At 40.1% G+C, this 21590-nt stretch overlaps 1 protein-coding gene across 1 annotated transcript in view; it reads left to right on the top strand.

Annotated features, from left to right (window-relative positions):
- Window positions 1-21590, top strand: part of mrps5 (mitochondrial ribosomal protein S5) — a 144038-nt gene that overhangs the window by 14961 nt on the left and 107487 nt on the right. The window contains exons 2-4 of the mRNA XM_072551624.1: window positions 6397-6540; window positions 19084-19209; window positions 19868-20101. Of these exons, the coding sequence (XP_072407725.1) occupies window positions 6397-6540; window positions 19084-19209; window positions 19868-20101 (504 nt within the window). The remainder of the gene's footprint in view (window positions 1-6396; window positions 6541-19083; window positions 19210-19867; window positions 20102-21590) is intronic.

The raw sequence follows: 21590 nt of genomic DNA, 5'->3' as shown, positions 1-21590 counted from the left end.
GTACCACATAACACTATATAGGGTATCCTCAATGTGAAGATGGGACTTGATCTCCCCAAGGACAATGCGGTGATCATTCTTACCTATTCTGGTGTAGGCGGGCAGATTGATGAGGATTTTTCACCACCTGCTGCAAGGCCGGTGTATATTTCTTAAAGATGTATATTTCTTTATTGGTCAGAGTATTGAGTACAGGAGTTGGGAGGTCATGTTGCGGCTGTACAGGACATTGGTTAGGCCACTGTTGGAATATTGCGTGCAATTCTGGTGTCTTTCCTATTGGAAAGATGTTGTGAAACTTGAAAGGGTTCAGAAAAGATTTACAAGGATGTTGCCAGGGTTGGAGGATCTGAGCTACAGGGAGAGGCTGAACAGGCTGGGGCTGTTTTCCCTGGAGCGTCGAAGGCTGAGGAGTGACCTTATAGAAATTTACAAAATCCATGCCCCTCATAATAGGATAAATAGACAAAGTCTTTTCCCTGGAGTTGGGGAGTCCAGAACGAGAGGGTATAAGTTTAGAGTGAGAAGGGAAAGATATAGATTAGATTACTTAGTGTGGAAACAGGCCCTTCGGCCCAACAAGTCCACACGGACCCGCCGAAGCGTAACCCACCCATTCCCCTACATTTACCCCTTTTACCTAACACTATGGGCAATTTAACATGGCCAATTCACCTGACCTGCACATCTTTGGACTGTGGGAGGAAACCGGAGCACCTGGAACAAACCCACGCAGACACAGGGAGAATGTGCAAACTCCACACAGTCAGTCGCCTGAGGCGGGAATTGAACCCGGGTCTCTGGCGCTGTGAGGCAGCAGTGCTAACCACTGTGCCACCGTGCCGCCCACGGCCTAAAGGGCAACTTTTTCATGCAGAAGATGGTATGTGAATGGAATGAACTGCCAGACGATGTGGTGGAGGCTGGTACAATTGCAACATATAAGAGGCGTTTGGATGGGTATATGAATAGGAAGGGTTTGGAGGGACATGGGCTGGCTGTTGGCAGGTGGGACTAGATTGGGTTGGGACATCTGGTCGGGGTTGGACTGAAGGGTCTGTTTCCATGCTGTACATCTCTGACTCTGTGACCAATCATTCAGTAATGGGTCTGCTGAGCCACTCTTGGTGACGAAAGTTGAGGCTTCCCACCCAGAATATAATCTGTGTTCTCACTACCTTCGTGCTTCCTCCAAGTAGTATTCAACATTTGAGATGTACTGATTCATTAGCTGAGGGGAAGGGTGGCTCTTAATTGGCAGGAGGTTCCCTTGCCTATGTTGACCTAATGCCTTGAGACTTTGTGGGGTTGAAGACTCCCTGGGTGTTGCTTGACTCGGCTGTGAGACTCCCCAGATGTTTGGAAGGAGGACTTTGCAAGGTCAACAGGGCAGTGTTTGTTGTTGTTAAGGTGGCAAAGTTGATTCTAGGTGGTTCATCCAATGTTATTTTTCCTTTTGTTTGAGGATATATTGTGGTTTGATACAACCAAATGGCTTGGTGACCACTTAAGAGGGCAGTTAAGAGTCAACCACATTGCTATAGGTCTGGAGTCACATGACAGATGTCCTTCCCTAAACAACTTTAACCCACCCAGGTCCATTCTCCCACTACTCTACATATACTCCTGACTAATGCACCTATCCTAACATCCCTGGACACTATGGGCAATTTAGCCTGGCCAATTCACCTAATCTGCACATCTCTGTATTGTGGGAGGAAACCAGAGCACTCTGAGGAAATCCACGCAGACACGGGGAGAATGTGCACACTCCACACAGACAGTCATCCAAGGCTGGGATCAAACCCAGGTCGCTGGCACTATGAGGCAGCAGTGCTAACCATAAGAGGACGTGAATTAATATAATTATTCATTATGTTGCTGTGTGGGCGCTTTAATTTAACCCCCATGGTTAGGATTACATTCTGGCCTTCCAGCATTAAGACTGCTGCTGCTTTTCATATTGAGTGGATGATCAGTGCAGACCATGATGCATTAAATGAGATATTCTTTATTTTGTGTTGCCTGGAGTTGAGGTGAACGTTATCTATATTGATTTAAGTTTCCTGGGCACCTATTAAATGCTGTTACAAAAATTGTGTCCATGTTTCAGGCAGCTGAAATCCCAAACAACAAATCCAATAAACAACAGTGAATTGAAAATTTCATCTTAAGACGATACTTTATATCAGATTGATTCTGGGCAACAGTGCAGGTGAAATAAGAATGTGCAGCACAAGCAATTTTATAATTTTGTAGGAGTCATAAGTTTCAACTTTGTGTGCTTTAAGGTTGTATTTAAAAAGTGTTTTGTTTGGTCTTCAGACCTGCTTGAAAACTGATGAGTGCATCCAGTGCTGACATTGTATCATTGCATGGTTGATATCTGATGAACATTACAAAGGTGCTAATACAATAAATAGTTGATTGTTAGGCCATGCAAATGGATAATTTGTCCTAATTTGTGATGTTAACGTGTTATGATGTATAAATATAGATTAATCAAGGGGAGCCCATGGTTCTGCACAAGGCCCTGTCTGGCGAGGAAGCCATCTGTTGTATTACTGGCAGGTTGAAAGTGAAGGCTTTCTCCCTATCCAGCCACGTTGGCTGTTCAGAATGTCTGAGAGGCGCAAGGATATAGGCATCACTGCCACAACCTGTATGCCACTGGAGGCAACAACACTTAAATCCCTGGGCCCAGTGGCCAGTTAGCTCTCGGAGCCCTTGCTCAGTGGAGGATAGGAGTGTGCTGGAATGAGGATGCTACTCCCCTGTTTTTTTCAGACTGCCCTGCAGAAAGAGAGGTCACTATTTCTAAATGTTTTGGTTAGAAGCCAGTAAAACTAATAAGAGTCCAGCTGTAAGAAAAAAAAATGGGCTTGTTAAGGGCCGTTCATTGTTTAATTTGATCAAGGTTTTCTCATAAACTAGTTGTGTTTGAATGATTTTTTTTTTCAAATTACAGAAAGGGTTTTCCTGGGGCTCGTAAGGCGATCACTGTTTTTCTAGATCTATTTAAAATTGTATGATGGGAGAGAATTTTGCAATTTGCAAATGGTTCAACTTTTAGATATTATGAATGGTGAGAAGGGTATTGATACACCTCAGGAGCTGGTAGAATAAAGAGACGTGGCAGTGGAAGCTTGATTCAGACAAGTATGAAATGAGCAAAGGCAGTACAAAGTCAAGGGTTCAATACTAAAAAGATTTCAGGAGCTGAAAGTTCTAAGAGAAGATGAAAAATTGTTTACAAGTGTTTGGGCAGGTTGAGAAAGCAACTGCTATGTTTTGCAGGATAATGCTGGTGTTAAGATGACCTAGTACGGATAATGACAGCCGATAATAAAGTGTTCAGCAACCTTCAGCAGAAACAGAGAAACATTCAAAATGATTGGATTGCACTTGTGGGAATGAAAAACATCTCAACTGTCTGCTGTTACTGGCAACATAAGCTTCTATGAAGCACTAAAGTCTGTCTATGGGTCAGCATATCAAACCCAAAAATCCCCTGATGAGTGTCAATAGCAAGAAACTATATATGAACCAAAGAGTCCATTCTGGATCGCTGGTCTCAGCACTTGGAAATTCTCTTCAATGCTAAGTGCACAACCATTTGTTAAAGAAGAGTTGGGGATGAGATCCCAACATTGGAGGAAACTGACTGCCATGAACCAGATAAAGAGAAACAGGGTCCCTGGATTTAATGGTATTCCACCCAAAGCCTTCAGGCTGTCCTTCCCATAATATAAACTCAACATTTCACAAGGTCATCCTGATGTTGTTATCATTGCCTTGTCCAAAACTAAAGGGCAAAAGTTATATTGCTGTAACTACTGTGGGATCACTTCCTTACTATTGCTGGACAGAAACTGGCTAAAGTATTCTGAACAGGCTTGTCAACCATCACAGAAGAAAACCTCCCAGAAACCCATTGCAGCTTCAGAGCAAATACAGGCACTGCAGACATAGCATTTGTATTTGTCTCAATGCAAAAAAAAAAGGTCTCCTGAGCAAATCAAAGACCTGCATTCCTTTCTTAGACATCACCAAGGCGTTCAACACTGAACAAAAGTGGTACTTTCAAAATCTTTGGATAAACCTGGATGCTCACCACCGTTTGCTGGCCTTGCTGACTCAGTTTCACAGAAATTAATATGGGCATGTCATATGCAACAACATCTTTAAGCTCCTTCCAAATCTCCAATGGCTTTAAGCAGGGATATCTCAGAGAACTGTTACTTGTCTGTCTTTAAATTTTCATACCAGTAGGAGCAAAATATGTCATTACTTAATAATTTTGCAAATAAATCTTACATTTGTGTTTTATCAATTTTGTGCTTATTCTGAAACAAGACTAATCTTATTTATGGTGTTCAACTTTGTGGCTCCTGCCTTCATTCTGAGCTGGATCCACTTCTGGACAAACATTCGTGTGAAGTAGTATTGTGGTATTTTCCAGCTTCTGTATAATCTGCTGCTTGCTGGAAACTTTTGCAGTTAGTGCTGTATTTATATAACTTTGGGAATCTGTGCAACAGATGGAATTCTGTTCAGCCTTGGTTGCAGTTGATTTGCTTGTTCATGTGAGGTTAATATCTGTAATTTTGATATGCTTCCAATTTTATTTATTCCAATTTTTTTCCATCTCTGATATCATAGTCATACAGAATGGAAACATTCTTTGGTCCAACCAGTTCATGCCGAACATAATCCCAAACTAAACTAATTCCACCTGCCTACTTCTGGCCCATGTCTCTCCAAACCTTTCCTATTCATGTATCTGTCCAAATGCAGGTATATGTTGCAATTGTACCCACATCTACTACTTCCTCAGGAAGTTCATTCTACATGCAAACCATCCTGTGTAAAATAATTTGCCTCATGTCTTTTTTAAATTTCTCTCTTCTCACCTTTAAAAATGTGCCCCCAGTCTTGAAATCGCCCATCTTAGGAAAAGACAACTACCATTAACCCTATCCGTATGCGTCATTATTTTATCAACTTCTATAAAGTCACATCTTAACCTCCTATGCTCCAGTAAAAAAAGTCCCAGCCTATCTAGCTTTTCTTTATAACTCAAACCTTCCACACCTGGCAATATGCATCTGTTGCATTAAAATGGGGGGGGGGGAGAATAAAGCCAACAAAGTCTGATGTCTTGGGGTCATACAGTATGGAAGCAGACCCTTCAGTCCAACTAGTCCATGCCAACCATGTTCCTAAACTAATATAGTTCCACCTGCTTGCATTTGGCCCATATCCCTCCAACCCTTTCCTATTCATGTAATTATCTATTTTAAATATTGTAACTGTACCTGCATCCACCACTTTGTCTGGCAGTTCATTCCACACAATAACAGATATACATGTTCGAAAGAAAATAAAATTGCCCCTCATGTCCTTTTTTCAATCTTTCTCCTCTCACCTTAAAAAATATGACTCCTAGTTTTAAACTCCCCCACCTTGGGGAAAAGACCTTTGCTGTTTATCTTATATCTGCTCATGATTTTCTAAACCTCTCAGGTCACCCCTCAACTTTTCTACCCGCCAGTTGAAAAAATTCCACCCTATCCCGCTTTTTTTTCATTCAAACCCTTCATTCCTGGCAACCTCCTGGTAAATCTTTTCCAAACCCCCTCCAGTTTAATAATATCCTTCCCATAGCAGGGTGACCAAAAGTGCACAGCACACCAGAAGAGGCCCCGCCAATGTCCTGTACAACCTCAACATTCAGTTCCAATTGTACACTCAATGGTCTGAGCAATGAAGGCAACCGCCCTATATACTTGACACACATTTCAAAGAATAATGTACCTGCACCCCTAGGTGTCTCTGTTCTACCACACAAGCCAAGGCTGTGCCATTAATTATATTAGTCCTGCCCTAGCTTGTCTTATCAAAATGCAATACTTCACATTTATCCAAATTAAACTCCATCTGCCAAGCTTCTACCCATTGGCCCAATTAATCCAGAACAGACTTCAGTTCCAAAATTCAAATCACTTCAATTATATCTAAAATCAGGATATAATAAACAAATACAAAGTATTTTCTACAGAATGTTGAAGATGGTTCTTGTACTGAATGCTGCAAAGTTTCTTATTTGCAATGTAATCTTGCAAAGAACTTGTCTAGAAACAATGAAACCAATGCATTTGAATCCTGCATAATTTGGGCTACAAGGAAACTTCAAATTTTGAAACATCTTAGCTTCTGCAACATGGCCAACTGACCAGTAGTCTTTGAAATTTTGTGTCTATATTCGGGACAGAAATTCTGCCCTATGTCTTACTATTTACCATCTTAATATTCTTTAACAGCCTGCAATTTTGTGTTGTCACATTTTTGACTTTATAAAACCTGTTTTTCTCTCTGTGCCCCCTTTTTTTGTAGGAAAGGTATATGCGACCACTATTGGGAAGTGGACAGTCTGCCCCTTTCTTCAGTGTACCTCGGTAACACAGACTGGATTGACCACACTGATGCCACTCCCTTTTGTGTTCCATCAGTATAGATACAGCAGCTTCTTCAACAAATGTAAGTTTATTTTCCTGGTGCTAAAAGTGGCCTAAAGCATTTTAATATCTATGACATTCAGTGTTTCCATTTACTTGCTAATATTCAGAAGTTAGAGGCTAAGTTTGTTATAGTGTTGTTAAAAATGAGAAGTAAGATGATTTTAGCATTTTCAGGTGAAGCTGAAAAGTAGATACCATGCATGTACACGTTAGTATTGTAGCTGCGTTTCATTCTGACCTGGTCAGATTGACACCATGCTGCTGCTCAGCATGAAGAACAGTCTTTGATTATTTTGTTGCAATATAAATTGTTAATACTGGAGGCTGTTCAAACTGATTTATACCATCTGTGCCAGCAGCAAAGCGATGTACAGTCTGTCTTTGCAAAGTGAGGAGGTACAATATTCCTATCTGGATTATTTTTGTCCTTAACTCTCTTTAGAGAACATTTTATCACATCCAAAAATAATTAAGTTATGAGTTTTGGATTTGTTCAAAATGTGCAGTGACTGTCTGTAATAAATTTTGGTTTTGCAGTAGGTAGGTATTGATTTTTTTTTTAAGTGGTGTTACCAACTTGAAAGGTCTGACAATTTAACAAACATGTAACACATTTGAAATACAGCTTCAACTGGGGTGCAGAGGAGATTCACCAGGATTTAACCTGGGTTGGAGCATTTTAGCTATGAAGAACAACCAACATTTCGTCTGCAAACTATGGGTTTCTTTTAAAGGACTAAACTACACTTCATCTTTTTAAGTATTTTCCGTTCTTATCTGCAGTTAATCTTCGTTAGTTATAACTTTACATTTTATTCAAGTATCTTTGTATTTTTTGTTTAAATTAACCTTTATCTTGCTTAAGACTAAAGCTTGGTTGGTTACTTTTAAATCATATCACTCAGTAAATAAATTACATGCATGCACAATCCCATTGAGATGGTCTGAGAAACTTTAATGGAAACTTTATGTGCAATTTAATAATTCCTTCTCTTCATCCTGCTCCCATGTGCCACCTTTCCATTGAAATATTCCTGTGATTAAGCTTTAATGTTTAATTGTTCAAAGAATTGTAGTATCCCTACAGTGTGGAAACAAAATGGCCCAACAAGTCCACACCATCCGTCTGCGAGCAACCCACCCAAACCCATTCCACATTTCCCCTGACCAACATCCCTGAACACTATGGACAATTTAGCAATTCACCTAACCTGCACATCTTTGGATTGTGGGAGGAAACCCATGCAAACTCCACACAGACAGTCGCCCGAGGCTCGAATCGAACCTGGCTCCTGGCACTGTGAGGCCAGCAGTGCTGCCACTCAGACTAATTGTCTGCTGTTTCACATTATGGTTTTGAGGGATATGGCAGGAGAAAATACTGGGTTAGTCAGTATTTTAATGCTCCAAAATAACCTCCACATTCTCTTCCGTCACTAACATATAAATTGTAGGAGTGGAGGGAATATTCACTTTAAGAGCTTCTAATATTATTTAGAATTTATATTGGAGTGTCAATATTTAAAGTTGAATGTTATGATCAGTTGCAAGTTATGGCTTGGATTTGTAACCTGCAAGCAGAAATAAATTTTGAGCAATGCTTACTTTGTTATTCTGAGGATGTGAAAATCAGGAGTCACAATCTTGTGCTTGCCAACAATTCCTGCTACTCCTAACTCCCAATGATCCATAATGTGAGCTTGGGAGTATTATCATGCAAAATACCTTGGAATATGTTACAAAATATTATATAAATATAGGTTATTGTAAATCAAAGGAAAATATCCGCATTGTAATTAATTAATTGAGAATGACACACACTCATAACCTTCTAGTCCATGGATCACAAAAATATAGTCACTGTAGCAGATTGCATGGCTTGAGCTACAATCTATAAACCATGGGGTTTATTAAAAGTAATAATTAAATAGCAGCAAAGATCTGCACTAAAAATTTAATGAGATTTAAGCTTCTGATGTACTCAGTCCACAAAATGTTGAGATAGATGCTCTAATAACTTTAAGCAATATTGAACCAGGAACGTCATCACAATGCAAGACTTCAGTATGAGGTTAAGTGCACGCCCTGGAGCCTTCAGATGCTTTGCAATTCTTTCTGTCCTAGTCTATTTCGGTCCATAATGTGCTAAGTTGGTCAAACTTTGTCAAAGATATTTTTTGCTTTCAATCAATGTCTGACAGAAGATGTAATCACAACAAAACAACTTCCCCTCTCTCAACCTTTGGTTGGATTGGCAGTTAGCTGTCTCTTGTAACCCTTGCATACAACAAGTAATGAAAATTTTCTGGCCTGACAGTGCCTTCTTCCGTGCTCAATCATTGAGCCATACTTTCATATTTTAAAATGCAGGCTCTCTGAGCTCCATTGTATGTTAAGACCAGCCAAACGTGGTGGTGTTTTTCCCTCAGTCACCCAATGGCATTGAACAATGAAGTGCAAATACTGTTGCTCGTTTTGATATGTGAACAATTCTGTTGCGTGAGTTAAATGCACCATTTTATCTGCCTCACCCAAATTACTTTGAATCCCTAGAAGGATCTTATTTAATTTTTATACTGTCTGACTCGCTCGAAGCTTTATTCCAGACCCTCAGCCTGTGACTTAAGTAGTTAAATTTAAATTGTTCTTTAAAATGTGACATATACTTTTGAAGGAATATTGCACTGTGGATCAGCCATCTTTTGGGTGAGAGGCAATGCCTTAAGTCCTGAAACAGCTGAATATCTCTCCGTTTTAACAGTGCAGTAGCTATCAGACTGTCAGGTGCCAGGGCTTAGAAAGGTCCTAAAGGTTGTCGGGGACTCACAAGAAACTGGTGCCACTCATAGTTTAGTACAGCTGCAGGTGAGTGTTGAAAAACTTGTAAGCAGCGTCTTTAATTGTACAACTGAGCAAAATTAGCACTCTGGGGAAACCCAGAAACTGATCCAGCTTGGTAAAGCTAGCCATTGGTGTAAAACTGGAGGAGAGCCAGTGAATTAATACTGGTGTTTCCAGAGTCCAGAGTGGCATGAACTCTGGAAAGCAGGGTGACTAACCAGAACATGAGCCATTGTAGAGGCAATCCAAGAGAATGGCCCTTGTGAGGTAGTTTCAAAGCCATTTGGCAAAAGGATTGTAAATCCTTGTGGAGTTTGAGATTTGATGACCCACTGACACATCTGTGGGGTGTTACTGAGAAATCCATGGGATTTGTGTTGATTGGATTTGCTATTTGATGTGCTCTGTGTGATATTGAATCACAGTCAATTAACTGTGTTAGAAATAAGTAGTACGTGTTCTACATTGTTCATGTTCTTACTTGTACAGCATCGTTTTTCATTCAGAGAAATAGAATCCTGTGGTTTTATTTTCTTAGAACTCCCCCCAGACCTTACCTTTCTGCCTACTTTAAAAGTGAAAAGGTTACTCATCCCTAATCAGTTTAAAGCACGATTTGGAGATGGTCTGGTTTAGGATCATAACAACAGTATAGGATTCTATGATGTGATTCAAAGAAAAGCAGAAAAAGCCTTCGAGTTTTAGCCCTCAATGATCACCATAAAACCAGTGTATATCTTGTCATTTATTTTGGTGCTGTTTGTGGAACCTTCTGGCAAATGCATTTTCCTACATTGTAGCAGAGTTTACAAAAGAATTTCATCAGCCATGAAACACTCTGGGACGGCCTTTCTAAATAATCTTTTGCTTTGAGTTTATCCAGCGTCATGAAGCTCAGACCTTTCAAACACAAAGTAACTCTGCCTTCATAGCAGATTATTTGTCTTGTTCTTTCCTATTTTGTGAGGCTGCATTCTTTCCTTGAAGTGTAGTATCCAGAATTGTACAGGTCTAATTTACCTGCAATTCAGACAGAAAAGTTAACTTTCTGTTGCATCCAAAGGTTCTGATGTGTTTTCTTTACTGCCCCATATATTGGTTTCAACAAGGTATGATCGAATACCTTTAGTTAATATTTTTGGTGAGCCAGTCTTGGTTCCTAGAAAAAAAATTGAGTGTCGTTGCAAGGGCTGATTGTGATGGAGTTCGGGGCTAGATCAGACACTTTGGGCATTCCATACTTGCTGCTTGTTGAGCATTCTTGTGAAGCTCTAATGAGCTCAGCCTGTCTTCAGAGTCCTTGACACCATTGACATTGACACAGATTTTTCCCATGGCAGCATTTCTGCTGTTGCTATTTTAAGGTAACGTTGGAGATACAACCCACATCAAGCAACTCCTGTCTGACATAAGTGATATGAATGCTTCCAATGTCTGACCAGGTGGAAGAAAGTGCATCTGTCATTCCTTTGCTTGGTCTGACTTACATATGACTCGGAATAGCAGCAATGTGATTGTCTCTTAACTGCCCTCTGAAGTGGCTTCAAGAGGCTACTCCAATCAAGTGGCAATTAGGAATGGGCAGTAAATGCTGATCCAACCAATGAACCCACATCTCATGAACATTGGGAAAAGCCCAGCTTTTGATTTTTAAAAATTTCTTTATTTTTCCCAGTTTTATACTAGGAAAACTGTGTAGTGCTGAACTTTTTTAACTTATTTATTTTTCTGCTTCTGAAACTAAACTTTTGTATCTAAGATGGTGCCATGTGGCAACACTGTACGCTTTTCACTATACTCTTGTGCCCCGTACTTGAGCATATGTGACAATAAAACCTAAATCTAAAGACTAGGCACAGCCCCAGCCCAACATAAATTTGAAATGGCTATCTGACAGATGAAAGCTCATATGGCAGCAGAAGTAGTCATCAAAATATTAAAACGCAGCAGAGCAGTACTTTTGACGTGAATGGGTGACCTCCGTTCTCTCATCTGAGAAGAGGAGAACATGCCAGGAGATCTTCAAGGTGTGATTGTTTTCATAAAGGAGTGGAGATCCATTGTAGTAAACACAAAAGGTGTACCCATCTATAAGCTTCTGCCCAACAGTCTGACACAGGAAAAGTTATTGCAAGAGTTCTGATCAGTTGCCTTCTCCCCACCTGGAATCTCGATACACTTTCCACCTATTAAGAAGCATAGTGGACATGGTCTTCACAATAAGCTGAGTCCAAGAAATTTGCAGAGAGTGCAGCCTTTGTACATAACCTCCTTTGCCCTCATGAAGGGAAAAAATATAGTTTCCTCCTTGAATTTGGACGTCTGCAGAAATTCATCACTATCCTCTGCCTGCTGCAAGCCCGGATTCCCAATAATGGGTCCACCACAGCCCCAGTACATGTGTAAATTGATGGTAGGCAAGGCTATATCAATGATCTTTTCCACCTTCCTCACTGCAGCACTGTATCCCAGATCCATGAAGTTCCCCAGTAAGCCAAGCAAGTCTACAGGATGAGTTGGAAGCAATTCAACCCTTTTGTTTTGCCTTGACCCCCAGACCAAAATTGTCCAAACTGTTTTCATTGAGTTACGGTGTGCAGACAACATGCATATAACATTCTGAGGCCCAGCTCCAAACTGTTATCAGTGTATTCATGGTTGCAAGATTATATATCTGGAAGACCAAGCTCCTATACTTGCCTGTCACACAATGCTGGTTCCTGACAATTGCATTACGTAGCAGGCTGTTGGATAATGTGGATCAATTTGCCTATCCTTGAAGCACTTCTCAGTGAGAGGAGGCATCAACTATAAAACTTATCAGTGATCCAGTGTGCCAACCCCGCAAACAATAATGAGTCAGAATGCAGGAAGGAGGTGACATGTTTGGTGTAGTGGGGAAAGTAACCATCTTTCCCTCAATGTCAACAAAACTAAAGAACTGAACAACAGCTTCTTCCCTGCTTTTATTTCACTGCTGAGTGGACTGTTCAAATTTCAAATCCTACTGTTGTTCTTGGTTTTTGTGCACTACCTGTGCATCTGTAACCTCCTATGTCTAAATGTCCTACGATCTGTATGTCTTTGTATGTTAAGACCTGCCTGTACCGCACACAAAACTGAAATTTTTGCCACATTTAGATACGTGACAACAAAAATCAAATCAACCTTTTAGCTATGTCCAGTGAGATGGTTGACACAAAATCTCAAACCTGGCAACTCCTTAGTCTGCAGTGCAGCAGTGTTAGCTGGCTTTCTTTATGCATTGGAGACATTGATAATATACAGCAGACACCTCGAATCCTGAGAAAAATATCATCAGTGCTGCCTCTGCAAAATCCAGCAAATCCAGTGGCAAGATGGATGCTGCAATATCAGTGACCTCGCTGTTGCTCCACATTCCCAGCATTGATGTTAATGTTTGACACTTTCATGCTCAACAGTTTACAAAAGCAATTCAGATCATTTTTATCCTGGAACAAAACTGAAAGCAACAAATTGTTCTTTACTTTGTCTATTATTAAACAGGTGTCAGATTTCATGCTGCTCTGTACAGTGTCCCCTTCTCTACAGGTCTGCACAAACATTGATTTTTAGCAACTATGTTTGCGTTAATCAGAAATTGAGTGAGCCTTGCATGGGGAGGAGATATATGCACAAAACTCTGCCATTTGATCTGACCCCACTTTACTGCAGTTTCTTTTTGTCATTGGATTTTCCCAATGGAGGTTTTCATTTTTAAAGAAAAATTGCAGAATATTTAGATGCACCGATAGTTTCAATTATTTTATTGCCTCTGCACTCTTGGTAGCCTTCCGTGATTTTATGAACTGTGAACCAATAGCCTGCAGAAATCTTTCTCCCAATGATTTTCACTGAACTATGTTAAAATATAAATGAGCTATGTTTCTAACCTTCGAAGATATGAGTTTTCTGGATACATTAAATGAATGGTTAGAAGTTGCTATGTGGAGGAAATGACTTCTGGCCTGAAAAATGCTAATTCTCTTTAAGGAAAAGCTATATTATTATCCTGGGAGGTATTTGATTTGCATTTGCAACTCAGATCTCCAATTCCAAGTCCTGCCTGATTTTCTCTCTTTTTGATAGGGTTCATCAATTTAGAAAAGAAATGCTCTAGCATAATTTGGTGCTAATCCTCTAATGATGCATATCGAGGTGCTAACAATCCTTCAACCCAAACTGATACCTGGATGAATCTGAACAAAGAAAACTGTAAAGATGGTGATTGTTTTTGTACTAAAATGTTTTTAAGTTATCAGCTACCTCTATATAATCACACTTTCTATCGAGTCTGGCAGTGTTCAGTTTTTGTTTGTATATTCCAGGTTTCCTGGCCGTACGGAGCGCATAATTTTAAGTAGGATTTTTGTGATTAGGGTTTATCCCATGAAGACCTTTGGACGCATTTAACTTGTAATTCCAAAAATGTGCTTTTTTAAAAGAGGGATGATATAGCTCAGAGTGGACGCAGATGTAAATGAAGCGATTGTCTGGAGATTGAGATCTACCAAATATTACGATTATGATCAAGGAAACTTCAGAAATCGAGTCACTTGAAATAACAAAGGGCTGAAAACCCTCTGTGATTTATGTTTCAAACTGTAGGCATATCTTGTATGTTTCTCTTCGAAGAATGCACAAGGATAGGGATTTGAAAAACCAGTTTTAACCGCAATGAAGTGTTCTTGTGAAACTGAACGTTCTCATGTGCACCAGCTTGGCCTTTGAGTATTAGCATGCTATGAAGGTCAGTCAAAGAGCTACTCTCTAGTCACCCTGTGCTGCAGATAAAAGTCTGAGTGCTCTAAATCGGACTAAAGGAAATGGGACAACAAAAGGATGCTGCCTCACCCTGGAAGCTTGATTCAGAAAAGAATCAGAATTATAGAATTGTGACCAGTCTGCAAAGCTGAAGGTTGTGAAACTGACTGTGCTATTGGTCATCCCACTGCAATTTTTATAACATTCAACTATCCACTCGTCACTATATCTAGGTACAAGTGACAGTATATTAAATAAATAACTTTAAATCTCTATTAAATATTCATGGGCTGATTCCTTTGTACGTTACTTTAAATCTATGGCCTCTCATTCTTGTGCCTTTTTATGAAAGGGAACTCATGTTTTTAAAAACCTCTTACAGATCTCCTCCTTTTCAAGGAGAACAGCTACAACTTCTCTGATCGATTCTCATTAGTTTATGTATTTAATTAAACTTAATCTTATGAATTACTAAGCAAGTCTGGTTAAATTGGCTTCATTTAAAGTATACATTCATCGAGATCTGGAAAAAAGATATCCATTCATAAGCAAGGGATCCTTTTTAATTAATCATGTTGCAACCAACTAAGGGGGTGGGCAAATAACAGTTGGCATATGTGTGATTTTATATATGGTTTAATAACATTTCATTTCAATTTTGAACTAGTTTCTGCGTGAGAGAAAAGGTTTAATGATTAACTTGTAAATCTTTCAGTAGCAATGGTGGTTTCTCTCTGATTATTTGTTTTTAAGAGTTCTTTGTATGTGATAGAGTTCTGATTTCATTGGCAAATCTTTACAAGCAGTCAGGTTAAACAATGACACGTTGGACTTTCAGATTTACATTTTTTTTTGATTAGGGCAAACACTTGTGGCTTAGTAAATAGCTTTTGGGTTTCACTTTGGCTAGTTAGAAGTCTTGGCTGAACCAGTTGCATACAGCAGTTGTTCCAGAAATGTCGTAGAACTATTAAGAAATAGATTTTCAGTGTAAGGAGTTTAGTTTTAAAGTTCCAGACCAGATGTGTTTGGTTAAAACCTTGGAAGGACCTATAGCGCACAGAGTCCTTGATCGTAAAGCTGCTTGAGGTGATCCTCAATGCAAACCACTGCATCACTCTCCAAATCTCAGCAAAGACACAATCCACATGAAGGTAAACAATATTCTGTTAACCACCACAGCTGCCTCAAGGGTAATGTGTCGAGGGAGTGTGTTTCTGGCTATGTAGGAAGGATCTGACTGGAAGATCTATAAGAAAATGCACGGAGTATAAGCTATTCGGCCCCTTGGGTCTGTTCCGTTATTCAATAGAATCATGACTGATCGATATTCCCCATGTCGACTTTCCTGCTGTTTCCCTATAACTCAATTCCCCTATCATAAAAGATTCTGTCTACATAGCCTTAAATATAAACAAGGAGTCACCCCCCAACTCTGGCTTCAGCAAATAATACACCTTTTCTGGAGCTACGGTCTATTCTGAAGAAATCTTTACTCTGATCTTCTCTACAGATGCTGTCTGACCTACTGAGTTTCTCTAGCAATTTCTGCTTTTGTTTCAGATTTGCAGTGTCTGCGATTCTTTGTGTTTCGTTTAGTGATTTCTGTATGCACCTCTGCAAATTTTATCCCTTTTGGACTCCCCTCTTATTTCTGTTCTAGTATGTGGATATGTTCATCATTGCTAATTCTTCTTTATACAGAATCACAAGTGTAAAAGGAGGCCAGTCCTCCTATAGTGTCCTCTACTGTATATTAGAGAGTGTTATGTTGCAAGGACTAGGACAAGATTGCTGAGAAATACACTAAAGCTTGGCGCAACTGTTGCAGAGGTGCATTGGGAAAAGTCATGAGGTCTTTTCTTCCAAGGTGTACCAAGGGCCTTGGATCTGTAATTCTTAAATCAGATGGGCCAATGGACTGAGGAGTGGCAGATGGAGTTTAATTTAGATAAATGCATTTTGGAAAAGCAAATCAGAGCAGGACCTATATACTTAATGGTAAGGTCCTGGGAGTGTTGCTGAACAAAGTGACCTTGGAGTGCAGGTTCAGAGTTCCTTGAAAGTACAGTCGCAGAAGGCGGCATTTGGTATGCTTTCCTTTATTCATCAGAGCATTGAGTATAGGAGTTAGGAGGTCATGTTGCGGCTGTACAAAACATTGGATTAGATTAGAATAGATTCCCTACAGTATGGAAACAGGCACTTCAGCCCAAAAGGTCCGCACCGACCCTCAGAAGAGTAGACCCATTTCCTACCCTATATTTACCCCTGACTAATGCACCTAACGCTATGCAACAATTTAGCATGGCTAATTCTTCTGACCTGCACATCTTTGGATTGTGGGAAAAAACCAGAACATTCGGAGGAAACCCATGCAGACACTGGGAGAATGTACAAACTCCATACAGGCAGTCGCCTGGTGTTGTGAGACAGCACTGCTAACCACTGAGCCACTGTGCCGCCCACTGGTTAGGTCACTTTTGGAATATTCCATGTAATTCTAGTCTCCCTCCTATCAGAAGGATATATTGAAACTTGAAAGGGTTCAGAAAAGATTTACAAGGATGTTGCCAGTGTTGGAGGATTTGAGCTACAGGGAGAGGCTGAACAGGCTGGAGCTGCTTTACCTGGAGCATCAGAGGCTGAGAGGTGACCTTATAAAGGTTTATAAAATCATGAGGGGCATGGATAGGATAAATAGCAAGGTATTTTCCCTGGGGTGGGGCAAGTCCAGAACTAGAGGATATAGGTTTAGGATGAGAGGGGAAAGATGTTAAAGGAACCTGAGGGGGGTAACTTTTTCCACTCCGAGGGTGGTGTGTGTATGGAATGAGCTGCCAGAGGAAGTGGAGGAGGCTGGTACAATTGCAACATTTAAGAGGCATGTGGATGGTTGTATGAATAGGAAGAATTTAGAGGGATATGGACCAAGTGCTGGCAAATGGGACTAGATTAGGTTAGGATATCTAGTCAGCATGGACAAGTTGGACTGAAGAGTCTGTTTCTGTGCTGTACATCTCTATGACTCTCACAATTCAATCATTAGGACATGTTGAAATTTCTCGGGTCCTGTAATGTTCGTGTTCGTGTTGTACTGTTCAGTGACGTATTTTTTTAAAAAAATAAATCCTATTAAATCATGTGCCAATGCTGATCCTTAAAAAGGTTGGATTTTTTTTTCAGAAGTGTTGTATGAGGCAGAGTTATCGTGATGTCTGGGTTTATCAACTTTTTAAAATTTTGCATTTTTAAAAAAAAGTTGTATAATGAAAGGGGAGGAGACTGTTCTCCCAGCTCCACTTTGACTTGTTTTGGGTTTTCGGCAGTCTAGCTGGTCAGAGCTGCTGGTCAGTTGTTAGCTAGCAATCCAGAAGAAACAGCTAAATGGAAGTAGGTGTTCCATGCTGAATCTCTCTCTCTCTCCTGTAAGACCCTGTGTTTGATTTTGCCTTCTTTGCCAATGGGTGTTTATGGAGATTGTTGCAGGAACGTGGAACAGCATCATTAAGTTGTACTGGAGTCAAATGGGATTTTAAATAGTTAAGTTATTCTGTACTCTCTTGTTTGTGTTTCATTCGATAATCTTGCAAATAAATTCTGTTTTGTTTAAAGCTAAGTGGGTGGGCCAGCTGCATCACTCCTGGAATATCCACTATACACTTGTCATAACAATGAGAAAAGTTAGGGATGGGCTGCTACTTTGAAATGTTTTGAGGGGGTCTGGCCTGGTCCATAACAGTCATGTCACCCCCTCGCTGTCATTCACACCATCTCCCAACACAATGCCATTTGCATCCTACTGCTCCAACCATCCAATGAGGATAGACGACAACCCAGTCCTACCACTGTCATCCCTACATGACATTAAATTCACCACCCCGCCCAACACCATCAACAGTGCCAAAATCCCTCCAGTCAAAGCTCTGCTTTCCTTAGCCACTATCACCTGCCTTTTTCTCCACCATACCTAACCCTTGCCATACTCCTGACCCCAGACTGTACCACTAGCAACTGTTGTTAACCACACATACAACACATGCTCCATTCAACTGCACATCAGAGCAGCCACCATTGACAAAAATGATGCACCACTGTGCCCTTAACAGTGAGCACTTGAACAAACACAGTTTGGAGCTCTGATTCTCATACTTTTTGACCTCTCGCTGTATGCTTATTGAAAGAAGCTGAAATATCTGTCAAGATGGTGGTGAGCAGGAACAGGTGCGAGCAGATGGGACAGTCTGATGAATGTTTGTTTTTGTTCTGCTTGGTACTCAAAGGGCCTTTTGTGTTATGACAGTATGTTATACCTATTTGGCCATGTGTCAATACACTGGTATGCAGTTTTATTGGTTTGACTTGACAGACACCGATCCAATCTGGACAGACAAAGGTTTATTGTAGAGAAAGGCAAGCAATCCAGCTCTTTAATTATCTTATAAACCCCTATCTTGTTGTTCCAATGAGAGTACAGTTGGTTACTTTTATGACGAGAGCACATTGGGAAAATAACTTTTCTATATAATAGAATGTTGACTATTTAATGATAAATATTTTCTACTTTGAAGATTGACAATAAAAAATTGTATGATGCTGTTTTAAAGCTTCATTTACTTTATTTCCCTTGATTCCAATACAATGAAAGTGGCTGAACCTTTGTTGGGTAAAACATGTTGATAAGTTCATTCATTCCAAGGCACATGGTATGTCATGCTTTCACTTGTCAAGGCAAAAATTGAACTATTTAAATGCCTGGAGTACTGATTTGCATACTCCGTATTGCAATCAATGTCTGCATCTAACTAAGTATTAGGACTTCAACAAAGATTTTGTTGAATTAATTTTATTTGTATGGCGGTAACCTCTGATTGCAATCAATCAACTATTGATATTCATGGCTTTGTTCACCACGGGAAATTTTTTATCTCAACAGTGACAGCAGATGAATTATGGCGTGGCGTACTGGCAGAATATGGTGCTGGAGCACGAAAGGGCAGAGGTAAACGAACTAAAAGGAAGATGAAGAAAGATTTGAATAGAGGCCAGATGATTGGTGAAGGTAAGTAACTGCACCATGTACAAATCCATGTTTAAGGACTGTTGGTAGTTCAATGCCTTGTGCCAGGATGCAATATTAGCAGCTGACATTGAGTCTTTGTCTTGATTAGAGTCATAGAGATGTGCAGCATGGAAACAGACCCTTCGGTCCAACCCGTCCGTGCCGACCAGATATTGTTTCTGAAAGTAATGTGATAAAGTCATTCCTATTAAATTGCAAGTAAATATAGGAAAATTTAGAAGGACATTGCCCATCCTGTGTTTTTAGTAGATGGTGGACATAGAATGTATCTTATAATGGCCAGCATTAGATAAAATCATATCTGTTTGCATTCATTTTATTTCAATAAACAGTCTATTTCATCCAAAAACACACATTAGCTGTTACAAACAGAGGGTGAAATAGGAAATGGAGGCCTGATTAGTTGGGCATTCATGAAACTGAAAGAAGAGCAAGTGTGAGAAAAGAAAAGTCTGTAGTTTTGAATGTGAAAGTTTGTACTTTTTTTTAAAAGAAGGTAATTTCCAGAGGAAGCATGATGCGAAAGTTTGCATCTTGAAAGTTCCTATGTTCATACAATTCCTGGTAGTCTCGAGGTGTTTCTAACCTTGGCTGAGCTCAGTAGAAGTAACATTTTAAAACTTCTTTTTGGTTTTAGGACGAGCTGGGTTCCTCTGGCCTGGTTTAAACGCTCCTGTTGTGAAAAGTGGAATGATTCAGTCAATTGGAAAACGCGACCAATCCCAGCAGGAAGTTTTGCAGGCTGAAGCCCTAAGAGAACGAGAGGAATGGGAGAGGAGAAGGAAAACAAAAATCAAAAGAGAAAGAGGCTGGACCGGAAACTCCTGGGGTGGTATCAGTCTGGGCCCCCCTGACCCTGGTCCTAATGGAGGTGAGAGGATGATATGTTCCTTTGTCAAACAGTAGCAAAAATAAATGTTGCAAAGAAAGGCAAGATGGTCTACCTCATGAAGTGAACTCATTCTTCCAACCCAGAGGTTTAATAATTTATCCGATCTGACCGTTCAGGAGCTACCAAAACGTAGCTATTGGTTATGGAACTCTGATTCAGAATCTACTGCTGCTAAACCAATTCCAGTCAAATGCCAAATAGAAGTCTATATTGGTGCAAAGGACTTTGACTGTATTGATTGGTACTTTTTTGTGGCTGTTATTTATTTTTTAGATAGTCAGGGACAGTACCTAATGATGCATTTGTAATTATGTGAATATTAAAGTGATTGCTGATTCAGTGAGTAACACGTTAAACCATGTTTATTTGAAGACATGCAACCTACAATTTGATTTGCTGAAATGTTTGTGGTAACACTGCAATGGAATTTCTGAATAAATGTAAGATTCTCTAGCACTTCCAACCACTTTCCTATAGTTTATGCAGATCAATCAATTGTCGAGCCATTTAATGCTAAACGGTCTGCTCTGTCTTCATAAAACCTAAGATTGCTATTTTTTTGTCCTTCCACATTTTACTCAGCTGAAAGGTTGCTTGGTAGGAAGCTGTCAGTGTTCCTCTTTCTTCAAATTTGACTCTGCTTTACACGTGTACTAAGATGTAAGCTGTCTCTTTGACAATTAGAATACTTACAATGTGAAAACAGGCTCTTCGGCCCAACAAATCCACAGCGACCCTCCAAAGAGTAACCCACCCAGAACTATTCTCCTACCCTATCATCCTATATTTACCCCTGACTAATGCTCCTACCTACACTTTGCTGAACAGTATGGGTGATTTAGCATGGCCAGTTCACCTAACCTGCACATCTTTGGACTGTGGGAGGAAACTGGAGCACCCAGAGGAAACCCATGCAGACATGTGGAGAATGTGCCAACTCCACACAGACTGTTGCCCGAGGCTGGAATTGAACCTGGGTCCCTGGCACTGTGAGGCAGTAGTGTTAATCACTGAGCCACCATGCCTCCCTAAAGTGAGTGGAGAATGCGGACAATGTGTTAAAATTGTGGGGTCTCATATATTTTTGAGTACCACTGTCTGTAACATTGCTTGAAACGTGCTGTGATTCCTTATTAGATCAAGTAGAGGGGTACTTTTTGTACAATGTGTGAAAGCTTTTGAAAATATGAACACTGGCACAGAATTTGCTGCCTTGCACCGTATCAGGTAAGTGGGAAAACAAGGGGTTGGATGAAATGAGAAAATAACTTATGGAAGCAATAGGAGACCTAGAAACTCTCATACTAACCAATTCTTGTTGTCAACAAGATCAACAACTCTGTCGTTATCTTGAAGATCTCTTTAATACTGTTTTTATTGTTTTGTCAAAGAAATCCAATTCAGCTAGCTTCATGATTTATGCATAAGGATTGTCCTCAATCCTAATGACAAGTGTTAGGGAGAAAAT

Source organism: Chiloscyllium punctatum, chromosome 3, assembly GCF_047496795.1.
Source record: "Chiloscyllium punctatum isolate Juve2018m chromosome 3, sChiPun1.3, whole genome shotgun sequence".
Classification (NCBI taxonomy): domain Eukaryota; kingdom Metazoa; phylum Chordata; class Chondrichthyes; order Orectolobiformes; family Hemiscylliidae; genus Chiloscyllium; species Chiloscyllium punctatum.
This window is presented reverse-complemented; position numbering and strand designations above follow the sequence as displayed.